At 49.4% G+C, this 19692-nt stretch overlaps 1 protein-coding gene across 4 annotated transcripts in view; it reads right to left on the bottom strand.

The window, feature by feature from the left end:
- RPH3AL (rabphilin 3A like (without C2 domains)) overlaps positions 1–19692 on the bottom strand; it is a 42273-nt gene that overhangs the window by 14618 nt on the left and 7963 nt on the right. For all 4 annotated transcript variants that reach the window (XM_086763404.1, XM_086763407.1, XM_086763403.1 and 1 more), the window contains exons 4-7: positions 18210–18353; positions 16110–16239; positions 12078–12164; positions 2651–2825 (exon numbers count right to left, since the gene is read on the bottom strand). In XM_086763404.1, coding sequence (XP_086619530.1) covers positions 2651–2825; positions 12078–12164; positions 16110–16239; positions 18210–18353 — 536 coding nt within the window. The remainder of the gene's footprint in view (positions 1–2650; positions 2826–12077; positions 12165–16109; positions 16240–18209; positions 18354–19692) is intronic.

Genomic DNA, 19692 nt, shown 5'->3' on the forward strand with positions numbered 1-19692 from the left:
CTAGTGTCAGTGAGCACGAGAGAAATAATGGGTGTGTAAAAATAAAACTTCTTCCTGGTGGGTTTGGCTTGTCTTCCAAGAGGCACATTCCTGCAGTCCCTGGGTCCCGCTGCTTTCCCACCCTCCCACAACAGGCACAGCCGGAGCGGCCATGGCACTGATCCCCTCCTTTGGGGGTAAAAGGGACACTTGAGGTTTGCCCCATCCCTGCGGAAAGGCAGCTCCTGGCAGGGAGGATGTCGAAGGGAGAAGCACAGCTCCCCTCTCCCAGGTTCTCAAGCGGCTGTGCCCGGAAATGGCTGTGTCTGTGCTGGTCCCACCTGACTTGAATCCCTTAACAGCTGAGAGACAGCTCCTTCAGCATCTCAGGAGGGAAGCAGTGGGGTTAGATACGGCTGGCCAAGTAATGGAAACCCCACCGAGAGCAGCCTGTCAGAGTCAGGCGCATTAAATGCCAGAGCTCGTTCTCCAGAACATCCTTCCAAAGAAGCACCAGGGCTTAACTCAGTGCCAAAAGGACATGTTCAGGTGAGAGCGTATGAGGTGTGAGCTGACAAACGCTATCAGCGCAGCAGAGGTAAGGCCAGCTGCCTTGTCAGCCACAGCCTCATAAAGCTCAGCCCAGGCCCTGCTGCAGATTCACACTGGCAATATCACAGCTGCATCATCTCCACGGGGGAAGGTGGCTGCCCTGCACATTGCAGAGGTTTTGGATGACAAACGGCAGAAGTCCCAGCACTGGCAGGTGAAAAAGAGTTAAACAGAGGGGCGAGATGTACAAGCTCCCAGCTTCAGAGATGAATTACAGCCCGCAGTGCCCATTGAAAGCCGTCCAGAGGACAAGCAGCCTAACAGAGAAGGGCAACAAGGAAAGAAAGCTCCAGAAAATAAAACCGTAAATTAATGTTTTCCAACCCGTAAAGCAGCAGCCAGCCAAAAATCAGAGCACAGGGAAAAAAGCAGCTCACCACCCACAGCAAAGCTGATCAAAGGCCACTTTGCTGTCCTCCACCCGCTCCCTTACTGCTCCTGTCAGCCTTTATTAGAGCAAGGCCTTTCCCCAAGCCAAAACTCAACTAAAAAGCTCAACTAAAAAGCAGGCCAGGTCTGGGCTCAACATCTTTGACTTGTAATGTTTTCTGTATCATGTGAACAGAAAACACCTCATCAATCAGTTCATTTGCTAAGACAACTCCTTCCAAGCATCTCCTGGAGTGAAGCACAACCACCTATTGCTGATCTAATTTGTCTTTAATTACAAAAGTTACAGTAGAGTTGGGAGTGCTTTCCTAGCTTGGGCCTGAAGAGAAGGTTTGTAAACCCAACTCTCCTGAGCCCTCTTTATTAAAAGGTTATTTCCCCGTGCACTGCTGACAAGATTCATCTGGATGTGGAAGAGTGTATGCTGCTGGTACGCTGAAGAGGTCTCCAATTGAGGGGACCTAATAGCAAAAGACAGAAGGGGAGAGAGGCCAGACAGTTCTGCTAATCCACACTAGAAAGAAATAAAGAGAAATCAGACTGGCAGCAGCTTTAATTCTGCAGCATCCATTCACTGCTGTGCTCATGACCCTGAGTGCTCAGCTCCTCAATGCCAAGCTGCTGTTTCCCCCCAGCTGGCTCTAGGCACAGCACTGGAGTGGGCGTACGAGCAACGACAGGGTGGGCAGATGGAAGAGAGGGGGTGGAAAAAAGCCCTACAAGGCAGCGCTGTGAATGGGATCTGACACGGCAGCAATCCAAGATGCCGCACTTGATACAACGGTCTACTTCAATCAAGGTCTACCTCAAAGAACAGGGATGCGAGTGCTGAAGCTAATAAATCTTCAGGCTTCTCAGTGCTTTGGCCCCAGCCCTGCACAGGGCTAAGTTAATTGACAGCTTCTCTGAGACACATTTAAAGAACAACTCAGCTCCAAGCTCTCCATGCTGCAAACCTCAACCCCCTCCCCAAGACCTGGGGAAGAAGCTTTACCTTTTGCTGGTCTCACTTGCTCACGGGGGTCAGGAACAAAAGGACACAGCCAGCATCAGCTCGATCCTGCCTACTGACTGTAAAAGACTGTCTGCCCACTTGTTCCAGGTCCCAGGAAGACCCCAAGAAGATGCTGGGGGTGTAAGTTCTAACCCAGCTCAAAGTGACTTGAGGTATCTGCCCAGCGGTGCTCTGTGGAGCAGCAGAAGCAAGGAGCAAGCAGCCCCAAGGAGGGAGTGAATGAGACCGGCCTTTTGTCAGCCTTGGCTACACGACACTGTCCATGGGTGGCACCACTCTGTGTAGTTCAGCAGGAGGAGCTCTTTGGGGTGCAGCCAGCTTCAAGAGTCTGCTTCACGGCTCATCCCTCCCTTCGCAGTCCCAGCTAAACAGTGGGGACTGCAAGGAATGGAGGAAAGCAAGGCTGGACTGAAGGACAGGGAGTCCAGGAGGGCTGGGGCTAGCCTAGGCCACCAACATGCACTTAAATAACAGTGAAACCTGAAAAACATACCATAATAACAAAAACCACCACCACCCGCATGGGAAACACCACATCCTGTTGGCTATTCCATACCTCTAGCAGAGAGCCTCCCCATCAGCCAAACCCTGCTAGCAACAGGTCATTCTCCTCCTCTCCCCACCTGTTTCCTGGGCAAGGAGCAGACAACCAACCTTTTCCCCTGGCCCAGGTGAAAGATCGGCTGGTCCCGATGCTCTCTGCCTCCAGCATGGCTGGCTCGCTCTGCCAAGGCTGCGAGGGCAGCTCACTGGATTTGCTGCTGCTCTTCAAAGGTGTGATGTACTTGGGCAGCCCTCTGTAGAACCACGCACCAGACCTCTTCCAAACCTGTTGGGGATGGAGACACAACACTTCAAGCCTGGGATTTCACAGCAAGAGAGCACAACCAGCACCAAACGAGCTCCCCATCAGCTCAGTCCAGCCACCCCCTCTAAGCCACCTTGACCCAACTCCAGACAGCCTGCAGACGTGCATTATCTTCCAGCTCACAGAGCCCCTTGTGCTGTGCAACTGCCACAGCATCCCAAATCCCTCCCTACACCCATCAACCCAGCTTCACCTCTACTCTCCTTCTACTACTAAAAAGCACAAATCTGAATAAGCAGCAGGCACAGACTGAAGGAGGAGCAGAGGGTGACTGCGCAAAACCACAGAGCTTCGTGCGTTCTCTGCATCAAGACGAGATGTTTCTCTGATGCCGTGCTTGAGTCAAATGCACGTTCCCAGATCTCCTACAAGGATACTGGGATGAACTTCCCTGGTCCACACTAGGCAACAGGCAGTTCAGATTCTGCATCTGTTGCTTTCCCATTGGGAATCCACAAAAAGAAAAAGATTCCTGGAGAGAGCACGCATGTGCCATGGGTGGCAATAACCCCAACGACATGATCTCCTTAGAATAAAACAAATCTTGCACTGGCTGGAGGAGCAGCACATCCTCACAAGTGTCTCCTGCTGCACCAGGTCCCTCAGCCCGGGTGACTTATTTCTGAGTCAAAGACCGACAGCAGCTGGGGATGCAGGTGGCAGTCCCAGGACAGCAGAAACGCTGTCTCCTGTGGTACCGAATGGCACAACCTTGGTGTTTCATACAGCAATTCAGGCTAAGCCAGATCATTTAACAAGTCTGCTTGAAAACCCCAGAACAAGGAGAACGACGCTCAAATAACCTGAACTTGCATCAGGAAACGGACTGGAATATCTCCTGTAAGAATGCCCTCTACTCCCCAATTTACTTTTAATGCAGCTGACGATGAAGGAGCTCTATTAAGTATATTTAATATAAAGCCTGCTGTGAGCCAGAGGAAGAGAAAAGGATGGCAGCTCAGACAAGGAGAAATGGCCTCTAAAAACCTAATTCTTTCATGCCTTCCAGCAGTCTAATGATGAGCTAATGAGACAGTCGGGGCAAAAATAAGCTAATATAGTAAAAAATATAATTTTCTATTTCATGCAAGTGGGTAGAAACCTTGCGCTGCTGTTCAGAGTGAAGGAGATCGTCAGTGTTTCTACTCCAAGTTCCCAAAGCATTTTGCATATAGTATCACCATGACAGTAATGGGTGCAAATGTAACTATCCCTAATTACAGCAACACATTTGCAATTTGCATTTAGGGCTTAATCAAAGTAGAGGGCAGTGACACCACCTGGCACTCAGGAGAAGTTGTTCTCGCACAGGCACGAAAAGCAGGACACTATCATCACCATTGCACTGATGGGAGGAGATTGCTCAGTAGGTCGACTGGTTCCTAGTCCAGAGCCACCAACAGAGAGCCAAAATCTCTGTCTTTGGGGTCTTGAAACCCAAATGAAGGTGATCTGAATTCAGAGGGGAACCTGGGAGTAAGCTTTTTAAAAGAGCACCCAGCAGAAGAAAGCAGAGCATTGCTGAGCATCACTGTGACCCAGCACACAAAAGTCAGCTACTGCAAGAGTGCAGGAGGAGCTTTTGTGCACCACAACAGGATCTAGAAACCAGGAGGTGAGAGCACCTTGCAATTACACCAACATTTTCCTTCTGGGTACAGCCCAGCAGGAGGGTGAGGCTGCCATCCAAGCAAAAACCTGGGAAGCCAGTTCACCAAAGGAGAGAAGACTGCACGCTGTTCTTGCATAGAGGGGGCCTTGGCAGGCAGAACGCTTCACTAGCTCCTTCCCCAGCGTGCAAACAGCCCAAACAGTGACCCAGCCAGTCAAGGCATGAGCTGGCACAGCTCCTTCTGTCCCCTCTGCTAGCACGTAGGGACTGCGCAGCGTTTGGTACAGCTTGTACAACAGCACTCGTCAGTGCCACACAGAGACCCTGAAGACACGTGCTCTGCTATCCACGCAAAACCAAGAAATCAGGAAACGCAATGCATTTTTAAAATCTGGGACAGACGGCTCTACGCGGAGCTCACCCCACTGCAACGCAGCTAAACGTACCGGATGCAGGAGCTGCAGGCTGGGCAAGCCCCCGTCTCCCGTGTCTCCGGAGGGTGGGCAGCCTCGGGCGCAGCCACACACGCAGGACACAGCGGCCAGGATGGGGACTGCTGCGGCCACAGGGTCTGCACCTCAATGAGTGCCACAGCTTGAGGAGGGCAGGTTGTCCATCCCCTGCCCCAAACTGGGTAGAGCTGGGGCACACATAGCTTCCCCACACAAACTGCTGGGGAGGAAGCAACTCTCTTACAGTCATTCTCTGAACAGACCTTGCCACATCTGTAATTTAATTTGAAGCACTGAAGAGACCTATTATCTTCAGGTGAACTACAATTTAGGCACAACACAAAACCAATCAGACACAGCAAGGACTGCTGTGAGGAAAGGCTGGGCACCCCCAGGTTTCTCACTGCCTCAAAGTTATAGAAAGAGTTAATGACATAACACACCCGGCACTGATGCAGTAAATACTAATATAAAATTGATTCTACGCATACATATTCCCTTTGAATTGGTGCTTCTAATAGAGCTTGGACTCATTACAGCAGTACTGAAATTGTTTCGAGATCAGCTCTGAAATAGCTGCAGCAAGATGCTCTCCCCTATATTAACTCAGTACCTCTGCTTGCCCCCAGGTTAGCAGCGTGCCCCATCCGAAACGACTGCGGTTCACATTCCGTTGGCGCCCAGGTTAGTTTTAGCATCCATGCGTGAAAACAAATCGATGGTGCTGACTGCTATTGATGGCAGTTTCATTGATCAGAAGAATGGCCCTACAGCAAAGTTTTGTTTGATTTTAAATTAATAAACTTATAACAGTGATTCAAGAATAAAACTCCTGTTTATTAGCAGGAGCTTGCTCTTTCCAAGGAGAAGAGAGCTTTGCTCCCACCAATCCCATTGGCACCTAAGGTGAAATCCTGCCCCACGGCAGCCTGAGTTTGAGCGGAGCAGGAACCCCACTGGCAAGAGGGACAGCCAGCCACTACCAGCCTCTTGCAACAACCCAAATTTTTATCATCCCTCGCTCCAAGTGCTTGACAGAGAGGAGTAAAGATCCATATTGGCATTATCCCAGGTCAGGACGTGGGGGCCCAGCGTGTGGCTCGGGACAGAGCAGCCACATCATGGTTCACCAGCTGCAGCTGCCCCTGGCCCACTGCGCTCAAACTGCAGCCAAACACAACCAAAATCCATGCCAATTGCTGGCCTCCTCCAGGCTCCTGTCCTGCTGCCTCCCCTGACACCCAAACTACTTGAAAGCAAAGCTCGGAAAGACACAGGGGAGAAGTGCTACTTTAGCAACACACTCCTCTTTTTATTACTTCAAACCAATTTAACGGCCACAGCAAGTCCAGAGAGCTCAATACCTTTCGTAACCCTGACAATATTCCTATTAAAGTTGCATCAAACCATCATCATAGCTACAGGATGAGACAGTCAGAAGCAAAGGAGTATTTTTATCGAGCACATTCAAGCGCAGCCGGTAAACAGGACCTAACGGAGAATCAGTGGGCCCTGGTGAAATGCATGTTACTGCTCAGATTTCTCTCTCCTCTTTCTCCTTCTCTGAATATACAAGTGCTAAGACAAGCTCCTAAACAGAGAAAACATTAGGAATGCTGATGAAGGGACATGGTCACAGCTGAAGGAATCAAAACAAACACTTGCAGCACTCTCAGAGTTCACTTCACCAAGCCACGAATCCTGCAAACAGAGATGCTTAGAAAGGGTCTGAGCTGCAAAACCACATTTTGCTCTACCACCCAACTGCGTGCCATGCAGTAGCCGTTCTCATTCTGCAGCCCCTTCCTTCACAGCAGCCTGGGCTGTGCTGGAGGAAAACAACTACCTTTAGCCTCCCATGCTGACACCAGCGTCACTGGCTCAACCCTCCGGCAGCTGAACAGCAAGGGAGCGGGCTCCCGTGGGTTACAATACTTAATGAAGAGAAAAGCACCTACAAACGCACCCACCCTGGGAGGAATTCGTTGCGTTGCCCTCACACAGCACATGCCCACACGCTTGCTTTGTCCCAGCTCTCCACCGCGGCTCTGGCACGCTGCAAACCACTGGCAGGGAGAAAGAGCAAGCGCTCCTCAGCTTCGTTATTTGCATTCATCTGCCTTTCCGTAACGCAGAGATTTCCAATTACATTATTTACAGCAATCTGTTGTCAACTCCCACATTCAGCACTTGAGGATGAAGAAAATTAAAAGGCACTGAAATCGCTATTTGGAGCTTTGTTTCCGGAATAGCAAAATCTATCGCACCTCCGACCCCAACGATTCTCAAGCTGCAATGGCTGCCAGCCTTCAACAATTTATCATTCCCCTCTCAATCAGGCCTCTTTTTTCCCCTGTGGCTCTATTCTAGAGGACACTATTTTGAGTCTAACCACTTGCTACCGCCCCCCAGAATAATATGTCAGGCTATTGATGAGTTCTTTGAATTGCAAACAGGTGCACACCACTTTGATTCAATCCAGAGTCACCCAAAATAAATACTCCCTTCCATCAGCATGGTATTTTGCCAAGAAATCATCATGCCAGGCAGGAATAACCCTGGGCTACGCTGGTTTATAATGTTCAAAATGGTATGAGCGTATATGTGGATAGGGAAGCTCTGGGGGCAAAAAGGGAGGAGACAACTCTGCTCTTCCAGCGCAGCAGTCGCCTTCCTTCGCATGGTTTATTGTGATAAACCAAGAAAAGCAGCCAGCCATGAACACACCATTTAGCGAAGGAGAAGAAATTAAAAGGGAAAGTGAAGCAGAGGGGCCAAATTAAAACTTTAACAGGTCCCTGATAGCTGACACTCTCTTTCATATTCGATGGGGTTTAAAGAAAAGAGAGCTATCTCCCCCTATCCTACTTAAACTGTTTTCATTATCACTACAATTTTGGATGTGTCAATTCAAATGTAAATGTGCATGAACACTTCCAAGAGGATTTTAATTATGATGATAGCATCGCTAATTATGGATATAAGAAAATATATATATAAAGTGGTAGTTCAGGAAGGTGCTTTGCAGAACCTGGTGGTATCAGTCAAAACAAGGCTGTGCAGAGAGTTAAATGGCTGGAGAGGGATTTGACAAAACACAGCAGGTCCCATTGCCCCTTCAGGCCAGGAGGTGACAGGCAGACTTCAGCCACACGCGACTCATTCAACACGGGCACTGCTGCCCAAGCTGTTATCAAGCTCACGTGCTCTGCCAGAGGCCTGGCAGCAGGGAATCATTCCAGCTGTATCACAGCTCCTCCCAGGCAGTTTTGCTCTTCTGACAGCCGCTGCAATAAGCCTGTTTTGCTGGAGGACTTCCTCCCTTTCTGCCCTGCGCTCTCATTCCCGTGGGCGCATCGCTGCTTCACTGCCAAGTTAGCGAACAGGCTCACTGCAAACCCGTGGCCAGCGTCTGCTGCAGTCGGGGATCAGCACCCTGATCGGACTTCAGGCACGTGCAGAAACAAGACTGCCCCAAGGAGGATCAGCCCTCCATGCTCAGTCTCCAGAAAGGCAATGCAAGATGCAAAGCCAAGAAAGGCAATGTAGCATACCCAGGAGGGAAGATGAAAGATTCTTGCCCTCAAAAGTGATTGTGAGCTTGACTGGATTTGCTTCTGCCCTTGCAGGAACAATAAAACACAAAACTCACACCTGCTTTAATTCCATTGCAAAGGACAACACCCACAGAACCCTGGAAGAACAAAAGCAGGTTTTCAATAGATGCTTCTGCAAACAGCTGGGACAAGCGATGTCTCCAACAGGCCAGTTCTGGCCTAAAGCAGATTAGGTTTATCTTATTTCAGGAAGAAGAGATGCACTTATGACACAGGGGCATCTGCTGGTCCCTGGGGATGTTCTCTTTGGCAGCAGGAACATTCAGGCTCTATGAGGTCCCAGCCACATGAGAACACAGTACCTTCCTCCCAGCACCTCTCCGGCAGCTTGGAGACCCTCGCCCTGCACGTACACACCACGCTCAGCAGCTCGAGTGGTGCCGAATACGCCTTCTTCCTTCTCGATGATTGGGACGCAAGCAGCAGGCAGAATCCATTAATCACCTCCACTCTCCAGAAATAAGACAGTGTCAGAGCAACTTGTTCCTCATTGCTATGCAGCACACCCTTCCCAGTGGAGGTTTTCAAGGAAACAGAAAGCAGCAAAGAACACTTCTGAACGGCTGAGACTGGGATTCCAAAAGGGATCTATAGGCATCAAACATCTGACTCCAGCTGAAAAATGGATGTAAACAATAATTTGCTATTTTGGTCTTCATTTTGACCCAGGCATACTGATGATTTAACTGTAACTGAAGCCAGCACAGTTTCTGTCTACACAGCAAAAGGGGGAAGACAACTACCACGTCACTAAACTTACCCTAGCTTAGATCAAGCCTTGAGTGATAAATAATAACAAGGAAGATAGAGGATGAGAGCTTTATCATGTATGAACAATGCTGCACCCTTTGAAGTTACCTGGTATACGTGAACATCCAACTCCACCATCCTGGTGGGCCACACGACTCTCATACTGCTCGCTCAGTGTGTGGCAGAGGCTAAAGGGGACAATTATAGTCCCAGACTCTTATCCCAGCCAGATGACACTTATTAACTCTAGCCAACCCCATTTAGTTCATCCAGGTTTCCAAATGACCTCCCTTTCTCACTTCAGTGCCTGACAGTCTCTCACTAACAGCATTGAGAGCTTCATAAATATCATGCCCAAATAACTCGAGCGGTGGTTCAGAAAATTACAGTCAGCGATCAAAGTGCTGATGTGGAGGGAATCACCTAGTTTGGAAACACTACATCTCATCACATCTGCCAGGGAGGGGGGGCACTCCGGACCAGCATCAAACACTCACCCACTAGAGCTGGTCAAGTTTAAGGGCCTGAGCATGGCCCAACAAGTTGGGAGGTGTCCCCAGAGCTCCGTAGCCTAGGACAAGCCTACTTTAAGCATGTGCCTCATTGGCATGGGCTAAAGAAGAATCTTGCTTAGTCACCCTCTGCATTGAGAAGGGGAGAGAAGCGTGGTACTGGCCTGTTACTGCATCACACAACCCAAAATGCTTCAGTGGGTTCCTGAAGGTCCCCGCCTGGATCCCAGGAAAAATAAAGTGAGGCCAATACCTGCTCACCATGCAGGGGATTCAGAGGATAGACAGAAACAAGAATACCTGATCCCAAAAAGCAGACATCCATCTGCACCCATTGATAGCAGATATAACCTTCAGCAAAGAGCATGGCCAAACAGGTTTGGTCCAGAGCAGATGGCAATACAGTACAGATCCAGACCACAGAAACAGACAGCAACAACGATCTGGTTGTGAGCACAAGCCCTTAAGAGAAACCTGGTAATTTAGCGCATGTCCTGTAATATCGTGACACCTGAACCAGCTTCAGGGACTGCACTAGTACCAGCCATCAGCCTGAGGCGTAAGAGCCTCATCTCTTCCTCACACAAACTCTTAAGGAAGACCTGATCAAAGCCACTTTTCAGGCATTTATTCTGATATAGTCTCAACTTCCTCGCCCTGACATGCCCCAAGGCTTCTGTTAATTCTCAATGCTTCCCTACCTTCCACGCAAATAAAAGCGGAGTGTGTGGGAAGGTAGAGGGGATGTATGACTTGATGCCTGACTGTGTGTCCACACTGTGACCCTTCCAACCTTCTCCTGGTCCGGGAAACAAGAAATGAAACAGATGCCAACCTTAAAAGAATCAAAAGACCTTAAAGAGAATCAAACAAATAAAGACGAAGCTTAGGGTTGGGAGGTAAGATGAGGCGATTTTTTAGTTAGTTTAAGAGGGAAACTTCCATCCATTTTCATTAGGGAAGCACTTTAGCCGTACCTCAGGTTTCACGGAGAGAGCGAGCTCTGAAGGTTACCGTACCCTCGCAAGCTGGCAGCACAAAACACTCACTGGACAGGTTAATATTCTTCTCTGTCCAGTGACCACAGCTCCTCATTACTTTTATAAGAAATAGGAATAATAAACCAATTATAGAGTGGGGGATAAGAAAAATAAGATACAGACAGAACAGAATAAAGAAATAAGGTCAATTTCAGTCCCATACTCATCTCCCTGCAGAACACAAAACACCTTGTCCTGCCTCACTCTGTTTTGAGACCTCCATCTGGAATTCAAAACACCTGGATGATCCAGTGTATCCAATTATTAGCAATATCCATGGAGCTGGAATGCTCTCTGCTTGCCCTACCCATGCCGCTGGTCAAAAGTTAAAGGTCAGCAGCATCCATGCACCCCTCATCTTACCTGAACATGAACTTTGCAAGTGCTCCCACACAGACAATCCCCTCCTACGTAAAATCTAAGCAATGCTAAGTTTCCACAACTATTATAAATAATTTCAGCATCTCAAACACCTGCACAAATGCTCTCACTACACTTCAAAAAGTGATATAGCAGAGCACCCAGGTTTCACAGTTGGTTGCAGTGGTCAGAAATAGCTGCACTGGATTGATGTTCAAGGACCACAAGCAAAAGTCCAAAATAAACAGAGAAGAACAAGTGGAAATCCTTCTGTAATCACAGAACAAATTCAGTGACTTCACTGTAGAGCAGCAAGCCCTGATGTTGGTGGATACTGGCTGGCAGACAAAACTTGGAGGCAAGACATTACTTTTTGCAGGGTAAAGTCAAGGATGAAGGATATAAAAATTTAGAGGCCTATATTAGAAGTCTCACACACTGTCAAGTTATGGGATTTTTGCAGGCAGGGAAGAAAATAGACTTAAAAGCTGCAATCCTAGTTATTTTTAGAGGGACAAATATTGCAGCTACGCGATAGATCTCTCCACTAAAGAACCAGTGTTAGCCAAGTTATTTGCCAGAGAACTAGGAGAGAGAGTGCAGCAGCAAAACATAACAGTCTTTTTATGACCACAGCTAGAAAAATTCCACAAAGCCATACAGGCTGCATGGGCTGGCATGGTTTTTTCCCTCCACCCCATCATGAACAAAAGTTGTCATCATTATGTGTATTCACTGAGCCTTCCAAACCCCATCCCAAGGTCCCCTCCCTGTGCCCAGATGCAGGGAAGAGCCCACGCACACTCAGCGCAGACCTGGGTCAGGTAGGTGCATGCTGCTGAGCCCCATCTCTCCACAGCTGCATTTTACCTCTCTCTGTTCACTGCAGATCTTGCACAACCAAAGGGGACGTTTCTGGGTTCCACAGGTTTCTATTCCACACTTGGTGCAAACTTTCTGAAACAAAGAGGGGGAAGAAAAAAAAAAGGTGGCATTAGCAACTCCCCACAGCCATATAGCCCTTGGGAGAGAGAAAGTCCAGAAGCATCCGTCTCAACAGTTCTTTCCCTAAAAACCCCAATATGGCACAGTTGTTATTTATCCTGGAGAACCACGGATTGCAGGAAGCTGCTTCAGGTCTATATGGACATGAGACAAAGGCAGATCTACAGCACAGTCCTCGACTGCAGGGCGAAAAGAGAACTGGAGAGGGCAAATCAAACCCCATGACCAATAGGCATATTTCTAGAGTGGCTTTTTTTTCCTCTAAATTCTAAAACCCAATCACCGCGGCATGGAAAAGAGCTCTAAACAAATAAAAAAAATGAATGCGACTTTGTGCAAAACTGGAAATCCTCTCCTCCTTCCCTCACACACGTAATCTTAAACCCCACAGCTTCCCCTCCGTTTCAGCACGCACTCGGCAGTTATCGATTTGTGGCTGCTTAGGAAGCGGGCACAACCGTGCCTACATGCACGTTTCCTGAGCAGAATGCTTGATAGCGCCGCATGGCCCCTATCGCTGCGCAAGGGAACTTTCATGTCTCCGCCGGCATTACAAGCCATTTACAACCTGATTCACCTAGTATTATATAATGAAGCTGATGGGTATCAGGCTTGGCTTACAGCTTGAATGAGAAATTGGATGAATTCTTTGATCCTCACAGAGCAAAAGCCACTCACAAGAGGGCCCTGGAGAGCAAAACCTTGCTTAGAGAGACAAGTGAATTTAATCTCCCCAGCTAAGGTTTTACATATCCCCCTAACCAGGCTGCTCCTTCTCTAGGCCAGGAGGTCTGTGTCAAGGGATGGAAATCTCAGTAGCTCACTCAGCCTTCAGTGCCCACACCTGGAAGAGGAGAACAGCAGAATGATGGTACCTGAAGCAACAGCTTCATTGTGTAAATAACCACACCCAAAGATTTTGGTCAGTGTAGTTCAGAGGCATGTCTGTACCCAATTCATGCTGCACAGGAAGGGGGAGGTAGCACCAGCAGCCCCACAGAGGTTGGGGATACTCTCTCTATCTCCATTCCTGTCTCCACCTTCATAGAGAAATAAGGAACAACCTTTTGGGTCTGGTGCGCCAATACTCACATGACTACCCAAGCCAAGAGGGACTGTAGATGCAATTAACAGACACCACCTTAACCACCTCAAATTCTCCCTCCCTCAAACCAAAATCAGAGGGAGCAACTCAGTCTTAAATACCCTCAAAGATCCCAGTCCCCACACATATAGCACATTCAAACACTCCCTCTAGTGGAAGTTTCCAAATGATTTTATTCCTAGCCATAAATTTTGAAATTTCCAATATAAAACAGGGCTTTCCTCCTCCCCTTCTGTGTGGGCTAGCTGGAAAATTGAACATCACTCACAACCCCTCAGAAGATGACATAAAAATCAAGGACATTAAATTCAGCCTCATTCCTCACTAAATACAAGATAAAGCAGTTTCTTCTACTTACGCTTCACCTTTTATACAGGATACTGGTTCCTCTGCATGATAAATGACACATTATGCATTTTTTAACTACTGCTATTGTTAACACATCTGGATTTGCATACATCTTTGTCTTGCCACAGTGCATTTATTTTTAAGAGAATAAAAATATTAAAAATATTCTTATAAAATAGAAAGCAGCACCTAGAAAATCCACCAGGCTACAAGAAATGTAGTCAGCAGAATGGACTTGCTGAGGGCAAGTTCTTTGCTATGTTTCAGATGCATCATTATAGCAAGGGTTGCAATGAGATGGTAACAGAGCAACGTTAGCAAGAAAAGCACGAACTTTAGAAATCCATAATTCCCTGGCAAGTCATTGCCTATTGCACACAACACCGCATGAGTGATGGATGTCCCTGGACAAGAGGGAACAAGCTTAAAGTAACAGCCTGCTCTGTGTGCTCTGCCAGAGGGTTGGCTGCTCCCCCAGTTGACTCCACAACATTAAGCAGCAGTAAAGGGAGAAGCCCAGGGCTCCCAGTCAGCATTGCCCTGGGCTTGCACGCGGCTGAAAAATGCAGCCGAGCTGCAAAATGCACACTGGAAAAGTAGGGTCTCACCTTAAATCAACCTGGATATGAATCCTCCTGAACTACCACAAACACTCCAGACAAAAGAAAAAAAAAAAAAGGAATAATCACCAAGAAAATCCCAGTCTCTTTCTGGGGTTTTCTGGTCAGAAGCCTCCCAGAGCCTCGGGCTCATGCAGCCTCCCTAGCTGAGGGGTTATTACCTGCAACTGCAAAGGGACAGGGCACAGAAGTGTCTGCACCAGATTTTGCCTCCTCGTTAGCGTTCGGAGCTCACAGGAAGGAAGTTGGAAAGCGCTGTGGCAGTGTGACCTAGATGGCTGTGTACAAGGTGAGAGCAGAATCGTCAAGGGTCGAAGGCAAGAATACAGCACATCCTGTTATTCCGCATGCTTGAAATGCAGGAAACAGCCAGCCGCCTCCTGTCTGCCACCCAGCCCTTTATTCTCTGCAGAAGACAGCTGTCCTGTAGCTCCCACTGAAACCAGATCTTTCACTTCCCAGTACCTTACTGCTGCTTCCTTCCCCACCCCTTCCTAAAAAGGCTACTTTCCCTCTGGCTTATGACCCAGGGGTTCAAAAATTTGCATTTACTTTCCCTTACAAGCAATCTCCTGCATAATCCCTGACTCAGTCAGGCTACTTCTGTAAATTGGATCCAGTGGAGAAACTCACTGGTCAGCAAAGGCAGCACAGCTCACAGCAGCTCCTTGCCCAGCAAGCATGTATGGAGGATGCTGGGACCTCGGTTTTGACTGCAAGGAGCCCCCACCTCCTTTCTGTCTCTTACACTCTTAAACCCAGTAGTGCTACAGCCAACCGTGGACCAGAGCAGGTCCGGCCCAGCAGCCTGCTCTGCACGAGAACTGCATCTCACAAACTCCAGCAGTGCCTGCACAAAAAGTTCTCCATCATGGCCTGCATGGCTGCTTGATCAGAGCTGCCAACACACACCACTCCACAATAAAGGAGCAAGTTTTACTCAGTGCTGTCCTGTGAGCTTCTCAGTGACAGGGGAGGTGACACGGGCAAGTGTCTCCTTGGCTCCAGTACCCACCAGGGACCAAGTCAGTACAGGCTGCTCCCTTCCACCCTACCACCAGCAAGTCAGAAACATTCCTGCACCCAGCAGGTACCCTCACCTCTCCCCAGGCAACACGCTGAGACAAAGTCACTTACAGAGGTGTCTCCCCAGGGAAAGATGGGCTTCAAGTGCAGGAAAAACAGCCTCTTAGCAGAGGGAAGATAAGGTGGTTGCCTTGGAGATCATCATTTCCACAGCAATACAGATTAACCCTTCGGCTGCAGAATCTAAACAAGCAACAATCATCCCCCAGGGCACCAGCAGAACAACAGTTCCCCTGCAAACTGATGCTCCCTTTCAAATGGTACCCGTGCAGTCCTGCCAACAACACATGCAAACACCAGCAGTCATCGATGCACAGGATGATTTATGTATCAGGGCTGGAAACACTGGTTTGGAACTTGAAGATGGACTTGAACCCTCTAAGGAGACATGTTACTGGAAGGTCTAAGGGCAGACCTTGCAGTAAATAACATTAAAACACACAGACCCTTTTATGAGTTGCCTCTGATGGCCATACATTCCTACCCTTTCTCCCACTCTGCAACGCTAGAGTAGGAAACACAGAGGGGGCTGATGCACCCCATCTCAGCACTACGTGCAGTTTAGGTACTTCAGGATCTTGAGGAATAAGTTAACCAGGGTGCAAGAGAAAAGCTGATGGTTTGACTGCACTGACCTAGACAAGTCAGGCAGAGCTATCTAGCTTTCAAGAGGATTGGTGACCTTTCCTGGGTAGATCTGCTACCAGCCACAGGCAGCATCTCTGTGACCAAACCCACCTTTTTGCAATCCTGACAAAAGACCGACGCGCTGCCCAGCAGCCCGAGCAGTTCACCGCAGAGCAGACACTGAGAGAGGCCATTCCCCATCGCGTTCTTTCTCATGTTCTCCAGCCGCTCCACCAGGCGCCTGCAGGGAACGAGGCAGAGCAGAGGTCACGGCTCTCACCTGGGAAATTGAAGCACATGGTACTGAGGCATGCCAAAAGTATGCAGAGGTATGCTCCAGACTCACCACATCCCTGCTTCTGTGCAGTTTTGGGCCCCTTTCTGCGACCATATGTACCTTCACTTCAGTCTCTGCACTTAGTGTTTCCCATCAGCTGGCTCTTGGTCTCCAGGGGATATAAACCCCTGTAAGTTCATCTACCGATGCTCACCAAGCCCAGAACAATAAACACTGCAAATATCACCGAGAGGCCTGATTCAGGGTATGGGGCAGACAGCACACAAGAAGGGTTTGGTCCTGCACCCTTCAGGAGCTCAGCATCACCTGGGCCACAGTCTCAGCACACAGATTTCCTGCTTGTCGAGCAAGAAAAGTGTTTAGTGCTCAGACCAGGGCAAGTCAGACAGCACCAGGAAAGGGCTTAGACCTGCCAAGCCCTGCTCCGTTTTCACATACACTCCCCGAAAGCAGCACTGCAGGCACATCCCACATCCTGTTAGAAGCGGGAAGGCCAGACTGAAGCCATCAAACCAGAATGAGCCCAGTCGCAGCACCGGAATGCCAGTAACTGCTCCCTGCTTCATTCGACAGCCCGCCTGGAAGACAGAAAGCACATATGTATGCGCAACGTCCGCAGCAGCAGGACTACGAAAGGGAAGGAAGGCGGGATAAGCAATTAGGGTGAGGGATGCAGAGAGCATGCCGAGCAAGGCTGCTGTCAGGAGATCACTGCTCGGCAATTCTCAGGCATCCATTGGTAGACGGGGACGATAACAGCCAGGCCATTTATCAAAGGCAGTGACCAGCCACAGCCATGCACGTTTCCTCAAGGAGGAAACACAATCCTGCCATCCATGCAACCCCATTCTCATTAGCGCTAATGTCCCATCAACCGAGTCTCGTACTGAGAGGAAGGCAAGGTCTGTTTGAAAGAGGTAGTGCTTATGGTGATGAGGTCAGACAGCACAGCCAGGCTGAGCCGTCATCAGTGGATTTATGATCCTTGACTTCAGCACAAGAGAACTCCCAGGAATTAACAAAGGCATTTCTGAGAATGCTTCAGCACGGGAACAGCAAGACTATCGCTTTCTACAGCTACACCAACAACCGCACAGGAATGATCAGCTCCTCAGGATCGCTGGCTGCTTCTGGCACTGCTGGGGTCTCCCATGTATCACACAATCACTGTCAGTTCTCATTGTCACTCACAAACGTGCATCGCACAGGGATAGAGGGAAATGCAGGGGCAGGAAGCTGGGCCTGCTGGACATGGGCTGGGAGTCACTGGGCTTTCCTGTCCCACAAACACAAAATGCTGCTGGGAAATGCTGCAGGATGGCCGAACTCCCCAGCTTTAAAGGCAGTCGGCACAGGACTATCACAAACACAGCTGAGGCCAGACCTCCAGCAGGACTGAAAGCAAATGGAAACCTGCAGCAGCAAAAGAACGCCTGTAAATTAAATAATTCAAGCTAGCAAACCTCTTCCAGAGGGCTCAGCCAAGCAGAACATAAACTCATTCACTGCTTCAGGCAAAGCCCAGGGGGCTGCTGCGCACAAGGGAAAACCTAACTCCACTGCCAGCAGTGGTTTGAGGCGTGCTGTCCACTAGCAGTGGGTGTAGCTGCACAGCTCCGCATCTTCCCAAGCCGCTGCAGCAGCTCCCTCAGCACAGGCTGCATTTACCAAGCACACGTGTCATGGCTGAAACCACAGCAAGCCCCAAAGCTCAAAGGAGGCACGAGAAAGGCTTGAGACACGGAGAGAAGGAAAACATCACATCCTTCTCAATGTTCATCACCTCCAAACAAGCAACATGGGAGGGGAAAATAGCTGACCTAAGGGATGCCCTGACTGATGGAGGCTGAGCTCAGGCTGAGCTGCGCCAACCTTTCCTTCTGAGGGAAGGGGACAAACGAACATGACTGTACCCGATGCGCTGCTGCTCACTGATGTCCAATTTCTCCGCCTTGCGGATGACTTCCAGAATGACCTCAAGTTCCTGCGGACTCAGAGCCTGCATCTTCCTCTGCTTCTCAGTCTGGAATGTGTGCACCGACCAGCCCGTCTGGAGCCTGCGGGAGGGGGTGGAGGGCAGAATTAAGCTGTGAGAGGAAAGCACAAAACCCCTGCCCTGCCCAACAGGCCAAACCTGCCAGGCACACAGAGCCTGCATGAGCCTTTCATCAGAGAAGTCTGTTCCCTGGCTAACGCCCAAAGCAGGAGTCTTCTCACTGACCAGATCACCATGTCACCCCTCCAGCAGCAGAATGCTGTGCTGTCTCTCCCTGCCCTCTTTATTTCCCTTGCTGCTACAGTTTGTATTTTACCACTGCGTGTCCTCACTGCTGTTTGGTTCTGCCCATAAAGAAAACCAGCGCACCTCGGGCTGGCTGTCCTGGGGGTACCCTTGCCAGACACCACAAATGCCAACAGGAGACTCCAGAACACAGGGATTACCTGCACCCTCCTCCCTCCAGATCACACATTTCTAAGGTCCTCAGTTCATACACACAAATCACCAGGCACACTTGGAAATAAAAATTTGGCAACCTCCCACCTTGGTCTAACCTAGGTCCACATGAGGATTTAAGCAAGCCACTTCCCTCCACGCCTCGCAGATAGCAGCTGATATTTCTCCTTAGCTCACTTGGGGACAGGCAGGAGCTCTCACAGCTCAATTAATTACCATTCAGCAGGGGTTTAGAGGTCACTGGCTAAAGTTAGAGCTGCTAGCAGAATGCAGGGCACTATCACACACAGTTGTCTTAACACAGCCCTCAGGTGAAGACTGGAGAAGCAGCAGTGGTGTGCAGGGTTCACACTGGGGCAGTCCCCTCAGACACAGGGTGGCCTCCTGTTTTCTAACACGCTGCAGCAGGCTGACCCCAGAGGTTCAGACAAGAGCAGACGTGGCAGTGGCAGGGTACTGGCTTCCAGAGAAGGAAAAGCATCTAAAAAACCAAATACAATTCTGGTGCTTGACTCATCTCCATCCCTTTTGTCTTCAGTTATGCAGTAATTTAACTTCAGGGGAAAATGAGATCAAGTTCCTAAAACAAAAGAGTGCTGGTAGCTGGGGGACACTATCAATTGTATTTAGGGTGCTGCAGAGATAGGAGCCTGCCTACAAGCCCTTCCTTTCACCCAGGGTAGGGCAGGTGGGATGGACTCCCACCACACACCAACCGTGCTGCAAACTCCGCTGCGGGCTGGCAGCTCAGAGCAGCAGCCGAGCACCCAGCCTCAGCTTTGCAAGTTCCTGTCCCACCCAAGCAGCACGCTTCTAGGGTACAGAAGGGTCTGCAAGACAGGCAAACTCTTGCCTCCCAACCACGCTGTGGACAAGGCCTATGGGCCAGTGCTCTGCAGAGAAACCATTCAGGGCAGAGCTGAGGCTGGAAGGAGAGGAGA

The sequence above is a fragment of the Chlamydotis macqueenii genome, chromosome 19, assembly GCF_036417535.1.
Source record: "Chlamydotis macqueenii isolate bChlMac1 chromosome 19, bChlMac1.mat, whole genome shotgun sequence".
Classification (NCBI taxonomy): Eukaryota; Metazoa; Chordata; class Aves; order Otidiformes; family Otididae; genus Chlamydotis; species Chlamydotis macqueenii.